General features: G+C 40.9%; 1 protein-coding gene across 11 annotated transcripts in view; it reads left to right on the top strand.

The window, feature by feature from the left end:
* Window positions 1-19,120, top strand: part of ATP9B (ATPase phospholipid transporting 9B (putative)) — a 229,832-nt gene that overhangs the window by 22,707 nt on the left and 188,005 nt on the right. For 9 of the 11 annotated variants that reach the window (XR_004677674.1, XM_034996241.1, XM_034996244.1 and 6 more), the window contains 2 exons: window positions 2,822-2,930; window positions 18,830-18,888. Coding sequence is in view for 8 of the 11 variants with exons in the window: in XM_034996241.1 (XP_034852132.1) it covers window positions 2,822-2,930; window positions 18,830-18,888 (168 nt within the window). In the remaining 3 variants the exon portion in view is untranslated. Of the gene's footprint in view, window positions 1-2,821; window positions 2,931-18,829; window positions 18,889-19,120 lie in introns of those variants that run through there. The other 2 variants (XM_034996248.1, XM_034996247.1) reach the window with 2 other exon arrangements.

The raw sequence follows: 19,120 nt of genomic DNA, 5'->3' as shown, positions 1-19,120 counted from the left end.
TTTAACAATACTATCTTCAGTCTCTAAGGAGCAGAGGCTCGACAGCCATTCTCCCCTCTCTCTCTCAGGGCGAGGCGGTCACAAGTAGAATTGTAAGAAATTACGTATACACTGTGAACATGGGTCTGCAACAGTAAATATTCTCCTGCATGAGAATGGCTGCATAGAACTGTATTTCCTCCTTCGGTGGATGCGTATGTTTCATGTTACTAAAACTAAGTTGAGACTCAGAGCTTTTGTTTTTAAAGTGGTATCGTCTTCCCACCTGAGACTAACCGCATCTTTGAATTAAGGAGATACAGTATTTCAACATATGAGTGTACCATGAATTTCCTATTTATAGACATGCAGGTTATTTCCAGTTTTTTATATTTGATGCTGCTGGGATCCTTGTTTTTTTGTTTTGTTTTGTTTTGTTTTTTAGGGTAAGTTTCCAGAAGTGAAACTGTTTGGTTAAAGTGTGTGCAAATTTTAAGGCTTTTGATAACACTATATTTGTTAAAAGAATATTTTGGTATCTCCTGCTTTGGATTTTCATAGTTTTTTCTTTGTCTTCCTGTACTAAAAGACATCTAGATAGAAAGGAAAGAAGGAAATATGGCTCTTTTCACAGTGGCATGATCTTGTACGTTGGGAAGTCTGAGGTGTCCACACACACAGAAATGTTAGAACTAATAAATGAGGTAGTAAGGTTGTAGGGTACAAGATAGATACACAAAAACCACTTGTATTTCTGTATACCAGCAACGAGCATCTGAAAATGAAATTAGGGTAACAGTTCCATTTATAGTGGCATTAGAAAGAAAAAAATAGGAATAGATTTAGCTAAAATACAGGGTTGCCTGTTGGAAACTAATAAAACATTTTTTTAAAAAAAAATCAAAGATCTAAATAAATAAAAGTCATCCCGTGTTCAGGAATTGAAAGACAGTATTGTTACAGTGACAGCACTCTCCAAATTGATCTGCACATTCAGTACAATCTCTGTCAAAATCCCACTTGGCTTTTTGGCAGAAACTCACGAGCTGATTCTAAAATTCATGTGGAAATGCAGGAGACCCAGAGTAGCCAGTGCAACCTAGAAAAGAAGGTCAGCATTGGAGGACTCCTGCTTCCCCATTTCAGAGCTCATTTCAAAGCCACAGTAATCAAGAAGGTGTGGGACTGGCAGAAGGATAGATGAATAGACCAAGGAATACAACGTAGAGTCCAGGAATAAACCTTTACACTCATGACAGATTGGTTTTCGGCAAGGATGCTAAGACCGTTCGGTGGACCGTTCAGTGCACTCAACGAATGGTGCTGGGGCACCTGGACAGCTGGATGTGAAAGAATGAAGTTGGGCCCATCCCTCAGGTCATACCCAGAAAACCACTCGTAAGGGATCATAGACCTCAGTGGAAGAGCTAAAACTGTAAGACTCCTGGAGGAAAACAGAGGCAAATTTTTGTGATCTTGGACAGTAAAAGCCCAAGTGACTAAAGAAAAACTTAAATAAATTGTATTTATCAAAATTAAAAACTTTTGGACATCAGAGGATACCATCAGGAAAATAAAATGATAACCTAGAGTGGGGGAAAATATTTGTAATCTCACATATGCTAATCACATGTCTAACGAGGTATTTGTTTCCAGAATAATACGAAGAGCTCTTACAGCTTCACAGTGAAAAGACAAATGACACCGTTAACAGTGGGTGTAGGATCTGAACACACATTTATCCCAGGAAGATATGAATGGCCAATAAGCTCCTGTTAGGGGGTATAACCACTTTGGGAGGCAGCTTGGCCGTTCATCAAAATGCTAAACAGGCCACCTCACCCAGAAGAGGCAAATTCATAGAGACAGAAAGTTGGACTACTGGTTGCCAGGGGTTGGGGGCTGGAGGGGGATGAGGGTGACCACTGTCCAGTGTGGGGTGTCTCTCTCTTTGGGGTGATGAGAATAGTCTACGGTCAGATGGTGGTGATGGTACAACTCTGAGTGTAGCAGGGAGGATCAGCTTTGAGTAAACGCAAGGGCTCACCTGATGTGGCCTGTTGGTGACACAGACACAGCCCGGGAGTGACAGACTGTTGTCCTTTGAGGGCAGTTGTCCAGTGTTGGGTCACTCACAGAGTAGCCTGGGGAATGCACGTCAGTGTAACATGCAGCCTTCTGAAGAGTCTGGCCGTAGAGAGGTAGACTGGAAGAGTATTCACCCTCGGAAAACACGAGTGTAGCCCTGAGATGTCAGCCACGTGTCAGGGGAATAACGGACTTCACGACAGGCACAAGCACATCAGCGTTGATTTGTGTGGCCTCAAGCTGACCTGTTGAGGTTTTGCTCACAAAGCGGGACAAGCCTGCGCAGGAGGAGGCTGTCGTGGTGGGATTGCGCCGCGTTCCTTCCTGCGTCCTTCCACCAGCAGGATTCAAGTGCAGAAAGCATGAGATTTTATCTCAGCCTTTGGTAATTTGATATTTAAAGGCTCGAGCGTTCTAAATATAATTCCTGGGTTGGTTTTTTGTTTGTTTTTTTTTTTTCAGATTGTTGATTTCTTTTTTCTTTGGGTTACTAAGTATTTTCTGATGTTTAGCTTGAAGTACATGTTATGATATGAATTTTAAAAAATTATTTGGGAATAGGGAGAATTGTAAATCTTTTAGTATGTATTCCTCTTGTAGTGTTGCATTATTTTTGTCCTTTTGTTTTCATTTATGTTTTAGAAGTAATATAAATTGAGGGAGGAAAAGTAAAACTGCTTGGTTAAAGAATAGTCCCTTAACTTTTTTGTTAAAGCTAGTTTTCTCAAATACTATATTTTATTTTGTTTTATAGGGATTTGTTTTGGCTGTTACTATCATGAGGGAAGCAATTGATGAATTTCGGCGTTTTCAGCGAGACAAGGAAGTGAATTCACAGCTCTACAGCAAGCTTACAGTAAGAGGTTAGCAAGACCCTTTTGATCTAGCTTATCATTTGCTAACTAATCATCATTTTAGAGTTAACATAAGTGAAAGAAAACATGTCTTAATTCTGTTAGAAAATAGTATGTGATTACGTATGGTATCTAATTTTTTTTAATAATCTAATGTCTGCAATTTCAAGAGAACACATGTGAAACCTAACTGGTGTATGCACATTTTCTGTGACTATCACCTACCCAAAATCTGTTTGTGTTCTATTTAAACACAACCATAAAGGTCGGACAGACATCTGGTACCATGGCCTTAAGTGAAGGGAACTTGGAGCACCTACAGTAAATGTCATGATCCAAAGTGATAGCTGCTTTATGTCCATTTCTCCTTCACTTCATTCAGGGCTTTAAGCCTTCCCTAATTTTATGTTTTTAAAGAGCTTGTTTCTTTGGTCTCTCAGTCCAAGTGGAAAAGAAGCGATGTGTAGAGGAGTGTGGGAGAAGCCGTTATAGGCGGGCATTATGCCTGTCGAAAAGTGACACCATGACAGTCATTACCTCAGCAAGGGACTGTGAAGGGGGGTACTGAAGAGCTAGACAAGTATTCATAATAACTTGGAAGCTGCTTATAAAATGAGGTTTAGAGTGGAGTTTGTATCTTCTGTTTACATGTTGGACATTTGTACACTGAATTTATTTATTTGAAATAATTCTCCAAAAAATTTTTCTGTAGCTTATTGGGATGTATTTCATATAACATAAAGTTTATCCATTTAAAGTATACAGTTCAGTGGTTTTTGGTATGTTCACAGAGTTATGAAACTATCAGCACCATCTAATTTTGGAACTTTTTTTTTTTTTTAAAGACTTTATTTATTTATTCGACAGAGGAGAGCACAAGTAGGCAGAGTGGCAGGCAGAGGGAGAGGGAGAAGCAGGCTCTCCGCCGAGCAGGGAGCCGGATGTGGGACTCGATCCCAGGACCCCAGGATCATGACCTGAGCTGAAGGCAGCCGCCCACCCGACTGAGCCACCCAGGCGCCCCTAATTTTGGAACATTTTTAACATTCTAGAAAGAAACTGAATATATTAGCCGTCATCCCATTCTTGCCCCTTCTGACCCTCTTCCAGGCCCAGGCAGCCCTCAGTCTGCTTTCTGTCTCCGTGGACTTGCCTCTTAGGACAGGTCACAGAAGTGGAATTGTGCAGTATGTGGGCTTTTGTCACAGGCTTCTTTCACTTGGCATCCTGTGTTCAAGGTTCATCGGTGTTGTGGCACCTTTCAGGCTTTATTTCTGTTTGTTGCCAAATAATACTCCACTCTGTGGTATTCCGTGTTGTGTTCACCCATTCATCTGTAGATGGACGTTTGGTTTGTTTCCACTCTAGGCTTTTGTAAATAATGCTGCTGCGAATGTCTGTATGTGAGTGTTCTTGTGTGAACATTGTTTTATTTCTTTTGTAAGTATACCTAGAAGTGAAATTGCTGGATTATATGGTGACTATGTTTTTGATAAACTGCCAAGCTGTTTTCCTAATTGGCTACACCGTTTTGCATTCTCACTGGCAATGTGTGAAGGTTCCAGTTTCTCCACATCCTCATGGCACTGTTATTGTCTATCTTCTTTATTGTGGCCATCCTGTTGGGTGTGAAGTGGTATCTCACTGTGGCTTGATTAGTGTTTCCCCAATGACTAGTGATATTGAGCATCTTTTCATGTGCTTATTAGGTGTTTGTATGTCTTCTTTGGAGAGATGTTTATTCAGATTTTTTGCTTGCTTTTTTTTTTTTCCCTTGTGTGTACCTCTTTTAAGATACCACCTTTTTTTTTAAATTTTATTTTACTGTGTTATGTTAGTCACCACACATTACATCATTAGTTTTTGATGTACTGTTCCATGATTCATTGTTTGTGTATAACACCCAGTGCTCCATTCAATACGTGCCCTCGTTAATACCCATCACTGGGCTAACCCATCCCCGGGCTTACTGTTTTAACTGGGTTGTTTTTTTAATTATTGACTTGTAAGCATTCTTTATATAATCTGGATTTAGGTCTCTTGTCAGTATATGGTTTGGAAATATTTTGTCTCATTCTGTGGCATGTGTTTTCTTCTTCTCGGTGTCCTCTGACGCACAGAAGTTTTCATGTTGATGATGTCCGCCTCATCTGTGTTTTCTTTTGTTGCTTTTGCTTTTGGCATTGTAGCTGAGAAACGATTTACCAACCCAAGGTCACAAGGATTTACTTCTGTATTTTCTTCCAGGGATTTTATAGTTTTAGCTTTGACATTCAGATGTGTGATCCACTTTCATTTCATATTTTGTGTATGGTGTGTGATATGGGTCCACATTCCTTTGCATGTGAGTATCCAGTTGTCCCAGTACCATTTATTGAAAAGACTATTCTTTTGAGGTTAAATTGAATGATTATTAAGAAGCTTTGATGCTTAAAGCTGTGGCATGGTAGAGGTTAGGTGTGTTGTAGAAAAGAGGTAAGCTTGCGTTTTGGAAAAGAGAGTCCCCAGAATGGCCAGGCAAATTAGGTGTAACCTTGGTGTGTCTTTTTTAGAATATAGTATAGATCCCGGCTTATCTTTTAAATTGTTTTTAACTGTGGTATTTGGACTTTGTAGAGATTTGTTTCTGTGTATTAATTGTATCATTCAGAACTAAGTGGTATGGTGGTATCTGAGAAACTGGCAGAGGAGACAGTCCTGCATGCCCTTTCTTCCACAGAAACACGGAAAAGCCAAGCGCCTGCCATGAGGAATGCAGCCCACATTCTTGACTGGGGACTCTGGACCCTGCTCTGTAGGGAGTAGAGCAGGACTTACTTGCAGAGAATTGTGTCTGTCTGTCCAACCTGTCAGGGACACATGAAGGACGGGCTCAGGATGTCTTTCTTTCATGTAACTTGGATGTCACTCAGGGCAGAGGAGCCAAAAGCCAGTGGGCACTTCTCAAGCCACTGTCAGGCTAAGGAGGCAGCGGTAGCTCGGGGCCACCACTGGTAGTCGACACACCGAACAGAGGGTCACGTGCCAGGCTGAGGAAGCTGGAGAGGGGATTTCTTTGGAAAATTAGGGCATGTAAAAGTGCCTGTGTTTACTGGGGAGTTTTGAAAGCCATATCCAAGGCCAGCCCTGGATCACGCTCAGAAAAGACCCCGAGAAAGTGTTTTGCCTCTGGCCAGTCTCTAGGCTCAGTGCAAGCAGAGGTGAAGGCTCAGGCTGAGTTCCAGGCAGTCTGGCTCTGTGTTGGGGTCCCCAGCACAGAGGCAGTCTGCAACGATTGGGAGAGGTTGGTCTCACTTTCTCTCCTCTGTCCTTCTCCCTTTCTCCCTCCCTTGCTTCCTTCCTCCCTCCTCTCAGCTCTTTCCTTCTTCCCTCCCACCATCCTTCCCTTTCTTTCTTAGTCTCGCCCCCTCCCCATGCAAGGAAATCCTTTCCAGAACACTGGCTGGAAGACTTCTCAGTCCAGACATGACAAAGAATACACACTTCACAAAATGAGTCTAGAGAAGTCACCATACGTGCATGGCTACAGCATATACTGAACAACAAAACAAACCAAGAAGAGGGGGAAGGGACTGATTTCCTGAGTTACAAGATTATAATAGAGCGTACAGGTTTCCACAAAAAATTTACAGAATATGCAGAGAAACCATGTGGCCCAGTCACAGAGGAAATGAACAGAAACCGTCCCTGCAGAAGCCCAGATCCTGGACTTAGGAGACAAAGTCTAGATCAGCTGCCTTAAATCTGTCCAAGGAGCTAAAGGAAACAACTGGAAAAATGCTGAAAGAATTAGGAAAAATGATGGGTTTTTTTGTTTTGTTTTGTTTTTTAAGATTATATTTCTTTATTTGACAGAGAGAGATACAGCTAGAGAGGGAACACAAGCAGGGGGAGTGGGAGAGGGAGAAGCAGGCTTCCCGCGGAGCAGGGAGCCCGATGCTGGGCTCGATCCCAGGACCCTGGGATCATGACCTGAGCCGAAGGCAGACGCTTAACGACTGAGCCACCCAGGTGCCCCGAAAAATGATGTATTAACATGCAGAATACCAATAAAGGTATAGAAATTATAAAAGAAGCAAAAAGCAAAAATTCTGGTGCTGAAAAGTACAATAAACTAAAGGAAAAACTCACTGGGGAATGTCAGTAGCAGAGTTGAGCTGGCAGAAGAAGGAGTCAGTGACCTTGAACCTAGGTGATTTCAATAACTAGATAATTTCAAGTGGAATTATCCATTCTGAAGCAGAAGGAAGAGTGAAGGAAAATAAGCAGGTCCTAAGGGGCTTGTGGATAGTGCCAAGTGTACCAATGTGCACACAGTGGGCATCTCGGAAGGAGAGGAAGGGAGAAGGGAGAGAATGTTGTAGGGAAGAGTGGCCATTAACTTCCCAATTTGATGAAAGACATGACTACATATTCAGGAAAATCAGTGAATCCCTAGAAAGATAAATGCAAGGAAATCCACACTGAGACACATGACAATCAAACTGTTGAAACCCGAGGACCAAGAGAAGATTCTGAAAGCAGCGAAGAGAGAAGCAGCAAGAGAGAAACACACAAGGAAGGGCTCTTGAGTCAGAAACCCTGGAGGTCAGAAGGACGTGGGGTGACATTATGAAGATGGGAAAAGAAAAAAATGGTCCACTAAGCATTGGATGTCCCTAAACCTATCATTCACAAATGAAGGAGGATTGAGACATTCCCAAATGCCTTTAGAATCGAAAACAGGGACTCAGGCAGATAGGCATACACCCATGTTCATGCAGCACTATTTATAATTGCCCACATGTCCACCGGTGGGTGAATGGACAAATTATGGTGTTTTCTCACATTGGAATATTATCCAACCATAAAAATTAATGAATACTGATAAACACAGGTGAACCTTGAAAACATTACACTCTAAGAGAAATCAGACACAAAGGGTCATGGACTCTATGATGTCATTTACACGAAGTATCAGAACAGGTGGATGAATGGAGCTGGAAAGCAGGTTGTGGTCGCCACCGCCCCGGGAAGTGTCGGCAGTCGGTGGGGGGGGGGGGGGGGGGGGGGGGGGGGGCAGCTGCTTAGTGGGCATGACACGTCCTTCTGCGGTGAGGAAAATGTTTTTGAGCTTGATAGAGTGGGTTGCACAACACCGTGAATGGACTCAGTGCTATATTATTCACTTTAAAATGGCTGGTTTTGTTATGTCATTGTCACCTAAAAATAGTGAAAAATGTTGAAGAAGGCATACTAATCTTATGTCTTTTACACTTCCGTGACACTCCAACTCAGAATATTTTAAAAATAATTGTCAGTGGGTTTACTTCAGAGACAAATGCAAATTTACCTCTTTAGTGTCAGGTAACTTGCTCATTTGCATAACCAGCATTCGAGGTAGGTTGGCTTGTCTCCACGTTACAGGTGAGGGACCGGAAGCTCAGGCCGAGTGATTTGCCCTGAGCCACTGCAGTTTTGGTAGAGTTCATATTTGAACCCGGACCATTGTGATGTCACACCCAGTGTTCTTTCAGCTGCGGTGCTTTGCTCTGTGGCTGGTTATTCTGATGCAAATGACTGATAAGTAAAATCTGGGATGTAAAAAAAAATGCACGTATATGCTCATTGACTTTAGTTTGAAATTTGTTTTCTTGTCAAGAATATTTTACGTTCATCTCCTTAATTTCTAATATTTCGTAGTGATCTGTTGTTTGAATGGCATTGATGACTGTTTCCTTGTGTGACTTAACTGTGGTTGTTATATCATATATACAGCACTTGAACTTTTTGTATTTGGAGTTCTTAAGCACATTCTTGTAGAAATACTCTGGGAAAGTGTTCTCTGCTGTATGTTTTCTGTGGAAAAGGAAAGCCACGTCCACTTTTAAGTATGCTCCTATCTGTGGGGTGCTTTGTTAGAAGCAGAGAATGTTTTAACTGGTATGCAATGTCAGTCAGCACTGAGATTCTTATTTTTATTTATTTAAGTTTATTTATTGTTTTAGCCATCTCTGTACTCAGTGTGGGGCTCAGACTCACGACCGTGAGATCAGGGGTGTCGTGTGTTTCCTGCGGATCCAGCTGCGTGCCCCAACACAGACACCGTTGAGTTAGCTGCATGTGGTGTTGCCTGAGAAGCTGCTTCTCCTGCCGTGTGGGAATTCTCTGTGTCTGCTGCTGCCCCTGTCCCTGCTTTCTCCCTGTTTGTGACTGCTTTCTTCTTCATGTTTAGCCCAGTGGATCTGAGTCATCTGAGTCATCTGAGTCGGAGCCTTGCAGGAGAGTACGAAATTGTTGGCAGCTCTTACAGAAATCCCTGACGAGGACTTTGAATTGTGGGGCCATTCTGTACTCGGATTCCTTTTACCTCTTGCTCAGGAGAGGTGTCTGAACTGCACACTTGGCTGCAGTCATTCCGCCGGCTGGCTCTCAGTTCAGTTCCCCATAGTCCCTAAGGACCCAGTGTGTGTGAGACACTGTGATGACCTCACGGGATTCAAACATGAGTAAGTCCTGGACGACGCTTTTTAAAGCGTTCATGCACTGTTCTAGCAGGGACGATAAATTCAGAGTTTTGTTTTGTCTTAATCAGCCACCAGATCTCAGCAGGACAACATCGTGTCACCCACTGTTGGTGGATATTCCAAATTTACACCTAAAGCTAATGTGGGACTTTAGATTCAGAAATAGATCTGGAATTCTGTGACTGCAGAACGATGTGGGTGACTGCAGGTGATGACTGCAGTCGTCTTAGCTGTTTCTTGTCATGGTTACGGCATTTTGTTGTTTAACATGCTTTCTAGTATTCAGACGTAGGAGAGAGAGGGAAGTCTTGTTTTTGAACATCGTGTGCATTGTGCGTGTGTGCACATGTGTGTATGCGAGGAAGAACATTTACATATTTACATGCTTCTGGTGTTCCAGTTTCCTTGCCAAAAAGGAACTTTATCCACAGAAAGAGGCCGTGTCCTTTATTCCTGTTTTAGCATCTTTGATCCTTACTGTCAACACTGTTGCCATGTACTTGTTAAAATTCTTAGTAGCTTTTTTTTTTTTACATAAAATATCATGAATTATCTTAATGAAATTCTGTCATCTTTTAATGAAATTGTGTGTCATAGTTATTCTTGAAAAATCAAGTGATCTTAAAATCCCTCTTTACTGCCTTTTACACTTTGTGGGCGATGTGCACTTTCACAGGGAAATCCTAATGTGTAACTGGTTTCATGAGTTACTGAATGTTCCACTTGGTAAGAAGGATTTCCTTTTGTGACAGTCATGTCTTCAGATAGTTGGGTTTTTTAAAAAATAGTATTCTCAAATGTTAGCAGAATTTTCCCATCAGAAATTGCCTGAGAGCTGATAAACTCAGAAGTAGTTAGAGTGGATTGTCGCCGTGCAGTCCGCGGAGAGGCATCGGTGACTTTCCTTCTCTTATTCGAGTGGTTTCATCTCTCAGTGGTCCACTTTTGTGACAGTGCAGATGAAGAACAGTGGGTACTTGGAAGTCCTTTCTGTGTATTTTCTGTATGTAGTCCGAGCAGTCCCTTGATAAATGTGCTCACCTTCTCACGTGTTTATGTCATGTGGTCTTCTTTCCTGTCTGTGGTCTGAGCAGCGTTTGGAAAGCATCCACAGAAGAATGTTCAGTATACATTACTACATTTGTACCATATAATAGTAGTTCTTGATCCTAGTGTGTGTCAGGCATACACACACACAGTTGAGATTTGTTACCTCGTCTCTTCAGTTCTCCGTGGCTGTACCGAGGGGCACATAGATTCCCGGAACTAGATATGTACTTGTTACCCTCCTCACCAGTCTTTCTTCCTCACGTCACCCTAAGAGGATCTGTATGAGCTTATTTCTTCACGATATTCATACACAGTGTTTTTTATTGCATTGTTTGGAGACTAGGGGCCACAAGAAAGTAACGGAAAACACTGGCTAGCACAAAGTACCTTCTCCCAGGTGAGAAGGAATCGTTGTTTTGTGTGTAGGTACGTATATGTGCTAGTATCCGGGACCTCCCTCTGCTACTTGGTGTCACTCTGGGAGTCACCCTTAATTATCGGGTTCTCAGCCGTGTTCATACCGCAGTTTTCTCCCAAGTTACGTAGGGCAGCTGGCATATGTAGGGACTCAGGAAATGGGATGACACACGAGGCATTTCCAGATCAAATGTGAAAAGTTTGAAGCCTGATCTTGTCAGCCAGCTGCCCATTGAGGGTTCCCTTTTCCTGACGTCCTTGCCCACTTTACTTTCTTTAACTTGCCAACTTTCATGGTGAAAAATGCTCTCCTTGTGGTTTGCTTGCTGCTTACCTTTTAACATTTCATTGTTCATTTTGATCTTCGATAAAAGTTTATTCATCTTTTTTTCATACATCCATCTTTACCTTTTCATAATTTCTCTAAGAGAAATTTATCTGGTGACAAATATTTTTGTCTTGTTTGACTCATTTTTGTATCTTTTTCTTTTAAATGTAGATAAATCTGTACTTTTTATGTATGCAAATCTGATCTTTTCCTTTGTGGTTTTTACTTCAATCTTAGAAGGTCCATTCAGCCCCGATGTAAATGAGTGTTTTAATCTCCCTACAGTGTTTCTGTGTGTTCATTTTCCGTAGCCACTTGTAATTTTACGTATCAGGTGTACGTTGTATGGAGAAGGGATCTGTCTTCTTTTTTCTCCCCAAATGTTTAGTTAGTTCCTTTCAAACCAGTTATTAATGTTGTTACAGTTCTTTTCTCAGAGCTTGGAGAAATGCGTCAGATTTGTTTGGGCCCTTTCCTTCGCTTTCTTGTCTGCTCCACTGACTCATCCAGATTTCCGTGCCAGTTCCATTCCAGTTTTAAATAATGTTCTTTTTTAGCATGTTCTAGTGTCTTGGAAAATCTTTCCCTTGCTCCCTCCTCCCCTCCCTTCCTCCATCAGTTATTTTTCTTTTTCATTTTTTTCTTGTTTTCCCTGAGAAACATGAAACACTTTAAATATAAGATTATTGGGAGTTTTTCTTTCTGCTCGTGAGTTAGACCAGTGGCATCGAAACCTCATAAATAGGCTCATGGTTGCTTGCCGTCTTCATCTGTTGATTTCTCCATTCTTCTACCAAGGATCGATGTCAGCCTCCACACTTGGGAGTATTTGAGCCGTAAGAAACTGCCGTGGGACTACTGAAAATCTAAGGAAATGAGCGACTAGGGGCAATTTTGAACCACCTTTAGTTCATATACCTCTTAGTAGTAATGTCACCATGCTGATTCATGTAGGGCCTTGGAGTTTTTGTACCTTTGTAGGCCCAGGAGAGAGGAAGGCTTTTTCATAAAGCTTCTGGTTTTTGTGTTTGAGAGTCTTAGAACTTGTTAATTATGGACTGTTCATATTAACAATATTTTGTATTTTAACATTTGGTAGATGTATAACAATTCTTTCTAAGCACAGAAAACAAAGATTAGACATTTCTCTTATGCAAATACCAGCAGGCTTAACCAAGACTTTGAAGTGTCCTATCAGTAGTAAGACCATAAAAATTTTCATTTGTACCTGTTAGTTGAGAAAATATTTAGTATTGAGATACTTAATAATTTTTCAAACCCTTGTACTTTTCTACAAAATCTTTAGTTAACACAGTGAATTGCTATTGATACTTATTTCATTATTTAGTTCTGCATATTGCTTCAGGCAAAAGATGTGTGCATTGGTGGGCTATAAAATCGTCTGTATGGATAGGCCCTTCTGGCAGCTTCTGAATTCTGTTGGTAATTACATGGATGGTATAGACTCTTTTAGCTAGGGACATCATTTTAGAGGGGAAGTGGTTGCCTAATAGAACTGATCCAGTAAAGAACATTATGTGCTTTAAATGTTTCTTACCACGATAGAATATTTTATTATTTCTATATTCTTTCTAAAGCTATCTAATTTTTTTTTTACTGATGGAACAAGAAAAAGATTTGTGTTTAACTTGAGTGTCTCAATTTTTTTGTTATTGCTCAACAATGCTTTTTAAAACTACTCTAATTATTGCTAGTGAATGTTTAAGAGTAAAAATTGGTTACTTCCAGCAAGATGCTTTATAACCCTCACCCCAAAACAGCAGTATTTCCTTTTTTTTTTTTTTTTTTTAATTTCCTAGGCTGTAATTACTACCATTCAGACATCACTGTATTTGATCTCGCTCTGCTTTATGTCAGCTCTCTGGAGTGTAGGTTTCCTGTGGGCAGGGCCTTGCCCATTTTGTTCCCACTTTTGTCCCCAGCCTGTGTTGGGGGAGGGATACCACATGCCTCCCTGCCCCCGCCTGCCTTCAGCTGAAGTCAGAAGGGGCCATCCAGCTGGAGCAGAGTCCTGGCCTGTGTGCTCCAGGATGGGTTTCACAGGGCCTTTGCTTCCATCACTTACCGGGGACAGCCTCAGACTGTAAAGCGCCCTTCATCGTCATGAGACTTTGTCCGTCTGTGTTCATACCCTTGCCTTTTCTGCTGTGTCTCTAGCCCTCAGGTTCCTTCCCTGCCTCTGGCTCCCACTGCAGACCGCTCCGGTGTACCTGGTGTAGCTTCCGGACTTCACTGAGTGCGCTCTTCCTCTGCAGGCCTGTCACGTGCTCGTGGCTGTTCAACCAGGGCCTAGGGCTGCTTCACCTGGCGCAAGGCACTCCTCCTGTCTTTCCCTCTTCCTCCCTCGTACGCCTGATCCAGCGGTTTTCAACTGCCGATTCCTTGGTCTTAACGCATTCACGCTGCTTCCAGCCCCTGTCATGTTCTAGCTGATGAAGTTTGATTTGGCAGTTTTTTCCTTTAGGATTGTGCTTTTGCTTTCTTATTTAAGAACTCTTGGCCTAATTCAAGTTCACAAAGATTTTCTGCTATGTTTCTGCTATGTTTCTTCTTCTAGAAGTTCTTTGGTTTTAGGGTTTGCCTTCTGTATATCCATTTTGAGTAAATTTTTGTACCAGTACCCGGTGTGCGTCTAAGTACTTTTTTCTCATGTGGCTATCCAAATGCTTCTAGCACCATGTTTTGGAAAAGTGATCTTTTTCACATGGCATTGCCTTACACTTTTGTCAAAAACCAGTTGTCTTTTGGGGAGCCTGGGTGGCTCAGTCGGTTAAGCGTCTGCTTTTGGCTCAGGTCATGATCTCAGGGTCCTGGGATCGAGCCCCATGTCGGGCTCCCTGCTCAGCGGGGAGTCTGCTTCTCCCTCTCCCTCTGCTGCTTCCCCTGCTTGTGCTCTCTCACTCTGTCTTTCTCTCTCAAATAAATAAATAAAATCTTTAAAAAAAATCAGTTGTTGGGGCGCCTGGGTGGCTCAGATGGTTGAGCGTCTGCCTTCGGCTCAGGTCATGATCCCAGGGTCCTGGGATCGAGTCCCGCATCGGGCTCCCTGCTGGGTGGAGAGCCTGCTTCTCCCTCTGCCTCTGCCCTTCTCTCTCTCTCTCTCTCTCTCTCTGACTCTCATGAATAAATAAATAAATAACAAAAAAGAAAAAGAAAAAGAAATAAAAAAATAAAAAAAATCAGTTGTCTTTTATCTGTAGGTTTATTTCTGGACTCTCCTCCATTTATCTGTTTGTCTCTCTTTATGCTAATACCATTCTTTTTTGATTACTGTTGCTTTATAATAATTCTTGAAATCAGGTAGTGTTTTCCCTTCAACTTTGTTTCTCATTTTCAGAGTCTGGTCCAGGTCCTGTGTATTTCAATATGACTTTTAGAATCAGCTTGTCAATTTCTGTAAAAAATGCCTGCTGGGATTTTGACTGCGATTTCATTGAATCTATAGATAAATTTGAGGGAGAATTAACATCTTATTAATACTAAGTCTTCTGACCCATGAATGAAATAGATCTTTCCCTTTATTTAAGTCTTAAAATTTCTCTCAGCGGTATTTCTTTTCAGAGTATAGGTCTCTTTTAAAATATAGTTTACTTATGTATGTAAATAAATGTATTAATTACATTTCCCAGCTACCCACTTTGCTTCATAATACATGTTAAATTAGGCTTCTACCTCCTCAGCCACTTAAAGTGTTGAGAGAGTTGGTGGGGGGTGCTGGTCCCACCCAAACAACAAAGACAAGCCGAACAACCTGCTAATGTAGTTAGTGTGCAGTTGCCTGCCCGGGAACTACACGTGTCATCCGCTGTTGACCTTCTAGAGTGCCCTTTATATGTGATCAGTTCCTGTTTTAAGAAGTTGCTTAATTATCTTCCGCTCTTACTGCCTGTGTGTGTTTTGTTGGGAAAGAAGTAATTAATTTTCATCCTTATTTGGTCATCTGTGTCTAGTTCAGTGTGGCTTATATAGCTACTTTGCCATGAGTCCATTACGACATTTGACTCATTTAACTGATTAAGAATAGATTGGTCATAAACTTCTCTTGTTTTGAAGTGGGGTAAGTTTGTTCAATGCATTTGCAAAAAAAACCTAAGTGTCATAAAAGTATATTTCAGTTATGCTTTGAACCTGTCCCAGGATCTGGGTTCAGTAGGCACTGTGGTGTTAGTCTGTTCATAGCAGAGCAGCACATTGTTAGGGGTGTGCGTGCATTCTGCTGGTGCTCGTGTGGGTCCCCGAAGGCTTTGGGAGGCTCTGTTTGCTGTGGCATTAAGGAGGGCTGTGAAGGGAGGGCTTCCAGTCAAAAGAAACAGCACGTATAGAGAACTTGGGCCCCAGAGAGTTGTAGGATACAGTGCCAAAAGCAAATGTAGACCGTTTTAAAGCCAGAAAATTAATTTGAGATTAGTTGTGAAGAACATATGTATAATGATGTAAATCTGAATTATCTTCTAAGTAATTGTCAAATAGTGGAGATTTTTTGGGTGGAGATAAACATAATCCTTAGTTTTGCCAACCAGTTCATCTGGAATTCATATTGAATTAGGGAGTTGATAGTAATGGAGACCATTTAGTAGAATATTCTCTTTATTCAGGTAAAAAATGAATAGCACTGAGATTGGTGGGCAGGGTCTATGTTTAAGAAGCTTTGGAGTAAGAATAAGTAGTCCTTTGAGTTACTTCTTGATCTTTCAAAGAAGCCTGTGAAACTTGGTTCATGCAACAAGCCAGGCGAATGCTTTCCTTCTGTGAGAAACATGTAAGCTGCTACACTTTGGAAGCATGGTGGCTGGGAACATTTATTGCTAGGAGGAGGGCTCAATGGAAGGATTTTATTGCAGTAGTTTAGAGAGAGGGAAGGATGGTTGTTAACCTTACTTGGTAACATTCACTGTTAACCATTTCGTCAGAAAGGAAAAGGCCAGAGCTTGTACTCTAGGTAAATTGAAAACAGTGTTTTTAAGAACAACTGTCCTTAGGTATAAAGTACTGGCCTATACATTGTTACTATATTTAGAACTTGCTTCTCTCAAATGTAGCTCTGAAGTTATTAAATTTTATTTTATTAAGATTTTATTTATTTATTTGACAAGAGAGAGACACAGCGAGAGAGGGAACACAAGCAGGAGGAGTGGGAGAGGGAGAAGCAGGCTTCCCGCTGAGCAGGATGCCTAACGCGGGACTCGATCCCAGGACCCTGGGATCATGACCTGAGCCGAAGGCAGACGCTCAACGACTGAGCCACCCAGGCGCCCCTGAAATTATTAAATGTTAAATGCCCATTTCAGAAACACTTTGCGTTGTTGATGGCTCTATTGGGTTGTGAGAGCAGGTGGCAGTTCTGTCTTTGTGCTGTGACATGTAAGATTTAGGGATTTTCTTTTGTTATCAGTCCCCCAACTCTGATAATAGTATGTTACTAGGGTCAGCTGTCAGCTCAGTTCACAAAGGGTGGCCGGAAATCAAACCGTTCTTGTGGGCATGAGCTGTTCCCATTGGGCAGCGAGGGTCACGGTGCTGGGCTGTCACTCGAGGGGGTCAGGTGCCTGGGGAGCAGGTAATGTTCCTCCATCTTTTCTGTCTAATGCCCTGACTGCTCGTGAAGAAAGAGAAGTCAGTGAGTTCATGGGACCAAGGCTGTAAAGGAAGTACAAGGAGTCCCCTGCACAGAGATTAATTAAAATTGTTAGAGAGCCAAGAGCCATTAAGCAATTTGACCAATTCTTCAAAATTCAGAAGTGTGTACTTTGAGTAGGTATGTGAGGCAGATTGCCATACTGATTTGACATGATAGCCTTCTTCTGTTTTGTTCATATTGTCGTGTTCTTAACGTGAGAACTTTCTGCACTGTATTTTACCTTCACCTGTCTTCCTTAAACATGTAATTGCAAGTAAGTTCCATAGAAACGAATAAAAATCACTATATAATGCCCCCAAACTAAAGGCTATTAAATATAGATTGTCTCTGTTATGTGACAGAGTAAGTAATATCTCTTTCTCAGAAATGTAAGATCTTGATTAAGGAGTCAGAAAAGGATATATTTTTCTGTTTCAAAATATGTATAAATTGTTTATAAATTTATTTTATCTTACAATTACAGCTATTTCTCTACCTCTCCTTTTTGAATGGGTCCATTATAAAGAATATAGAAAAGCAGAAGGAAGGAAAAGTGGATTGGATAGTAGGAGAGAAAATAAAATTAAGTGATAAGACAGGCATTCTGTTGAGTAATACTCAGCATGAGATCAGTGAGTAACTTTGCTGCCTGGTGCTTAGCTATAGAAAACATAATAGTGGGAGCACAGACATGAAGCTTGAAGGGACCAAATGAAAAAATAATTAAAATAGACATTCTTTTGTAAGTATACTTTCTGGCTATTAATAGACATATACTTATCACTTACGAAGATATCTTAAGATTTGTTTCACATGTAATTTTAAAGAACATTGCTATTTTATAATATGAATAAAAAAATAGCCCCCCCCCCCACTAGTTCTAGTCCTTATGTGTTTATTGCATATTTGAGGAACATGGAAAAATATAATCGTTACAAAACTTTTTTTGATGTCCTGAAAACATCTTTAGGAACAGGTGTGGCACTGATGAAACTCAGCTGCCAAGAAGTATTTAGGAAATAAGTTTGTAATAAGTTGAATATGGTCTAAAAGTCAGTGGTATGGCTGGTAATGTTTTTGATAATGTGATATAAACTTACCTCTTGTTCTGTTAGCTTTCAGAATAAATTGAATGTAAAGACATAGGTCTTTTCCCATGTGAAAAGAGCCACTAAGAGGTAAAAATAGATCCACAAGGCTGTTGCCAGTTCTAAAAGGGAGATTGATGGAGGGAGGGAGGGAGGGAGGGTCCAGAGTCCCAGGGAGAGAGAGAACTTGAGTAAGTTTTGTTACTTATGTAGGATGGCGTCTCAAGTTAAGTATATAACATTTCATCTACTCTGTATGACCTTAACGTTCTATAGTGCTGACTGTTAAATTTTATAGATGATTATTATACTAGATATTATATAGATAATCTAAGAATTTACACACTGTATCATGTAGAAGAATCACTTCTTGATAAGGCTTTCGTCCTTATCATTATCAGTTACCAGTACGGAACCATCTGTAAAGCTACCAGCGCACGGTGATTTTATGTACCATTTTCTTTACTTCTTTTGTTCTGTCAGTTACGTGTCAGTCAGTGCCATTCACAATATTAATATACGGATTTTACATCTTCATTTTATTCACTCATTAAATCATCTTTAGTGCTGCTTCTCATCGTCATTGCTGGACCCAGACCTGAAATAATGGCAGATTTGGGAAGAACCTTCTGGGTGGAGCACTCTCGTCTTTTGTTGGGGGGCAGCTAACTGTTTGTACTTGGGAGCTGACTAAGAGAAGTTCATTTTTAGTGACTGTGTCTATGTGAAATAAATTTACTTTGAAGTATAAGTACAGATAAATTCCTGGTGTTACCCCCACTCCCCAAAAGTTATTTCTGAAGTATTATTTGTCAATTGAAACTTTAACTCTGGTGTGCTATTGTTTCCTTGAGTTGATTATACTTCTTCTTTTTTTTAAGGTAAAGTGCAAGTTAAGAGTTCAGACATACAAGTTGGAGACCTCATCATAGTGGAAAAGGTTGATGCATTTTTAATATATTTTAGACCTGTCTATGCCAGTGATTAACATTTAGCTTGATTGCAGTAACTTTGAATCTGAAGAAAAATTGTTTGAGACAGTTATTTTAACTCTTAACTTCTTTGTGTAAGATATGATACACATGAAGAAAAATCTAGATTTTTCTGTAGTCTGTTTTGCTTTAGTACATTTCAGTGTATGCAGGTAAAATTGTATTTTGTCTAAAATAAGA

The sequence above is a fragment of the Mirounga leonina genome, unplaced genomic scaffold (genome assembly GCF_011800145.1).
Source record: "Mirounga leonina isolate KUSES-001 unplaced genomic scaffold, KU_Mleo_1.0 Mir_93, whole genome shotgun sequence".
NCBI classification, from domain to species: Eukaryota; Metazoa; Chordata; class Mammalia; order Carnivora; family Phocidae; genus Mirounga; species Mirounga leonina.
This window is presented reverse-complemented; position numbering and strand designations above follow the sequence as displayed.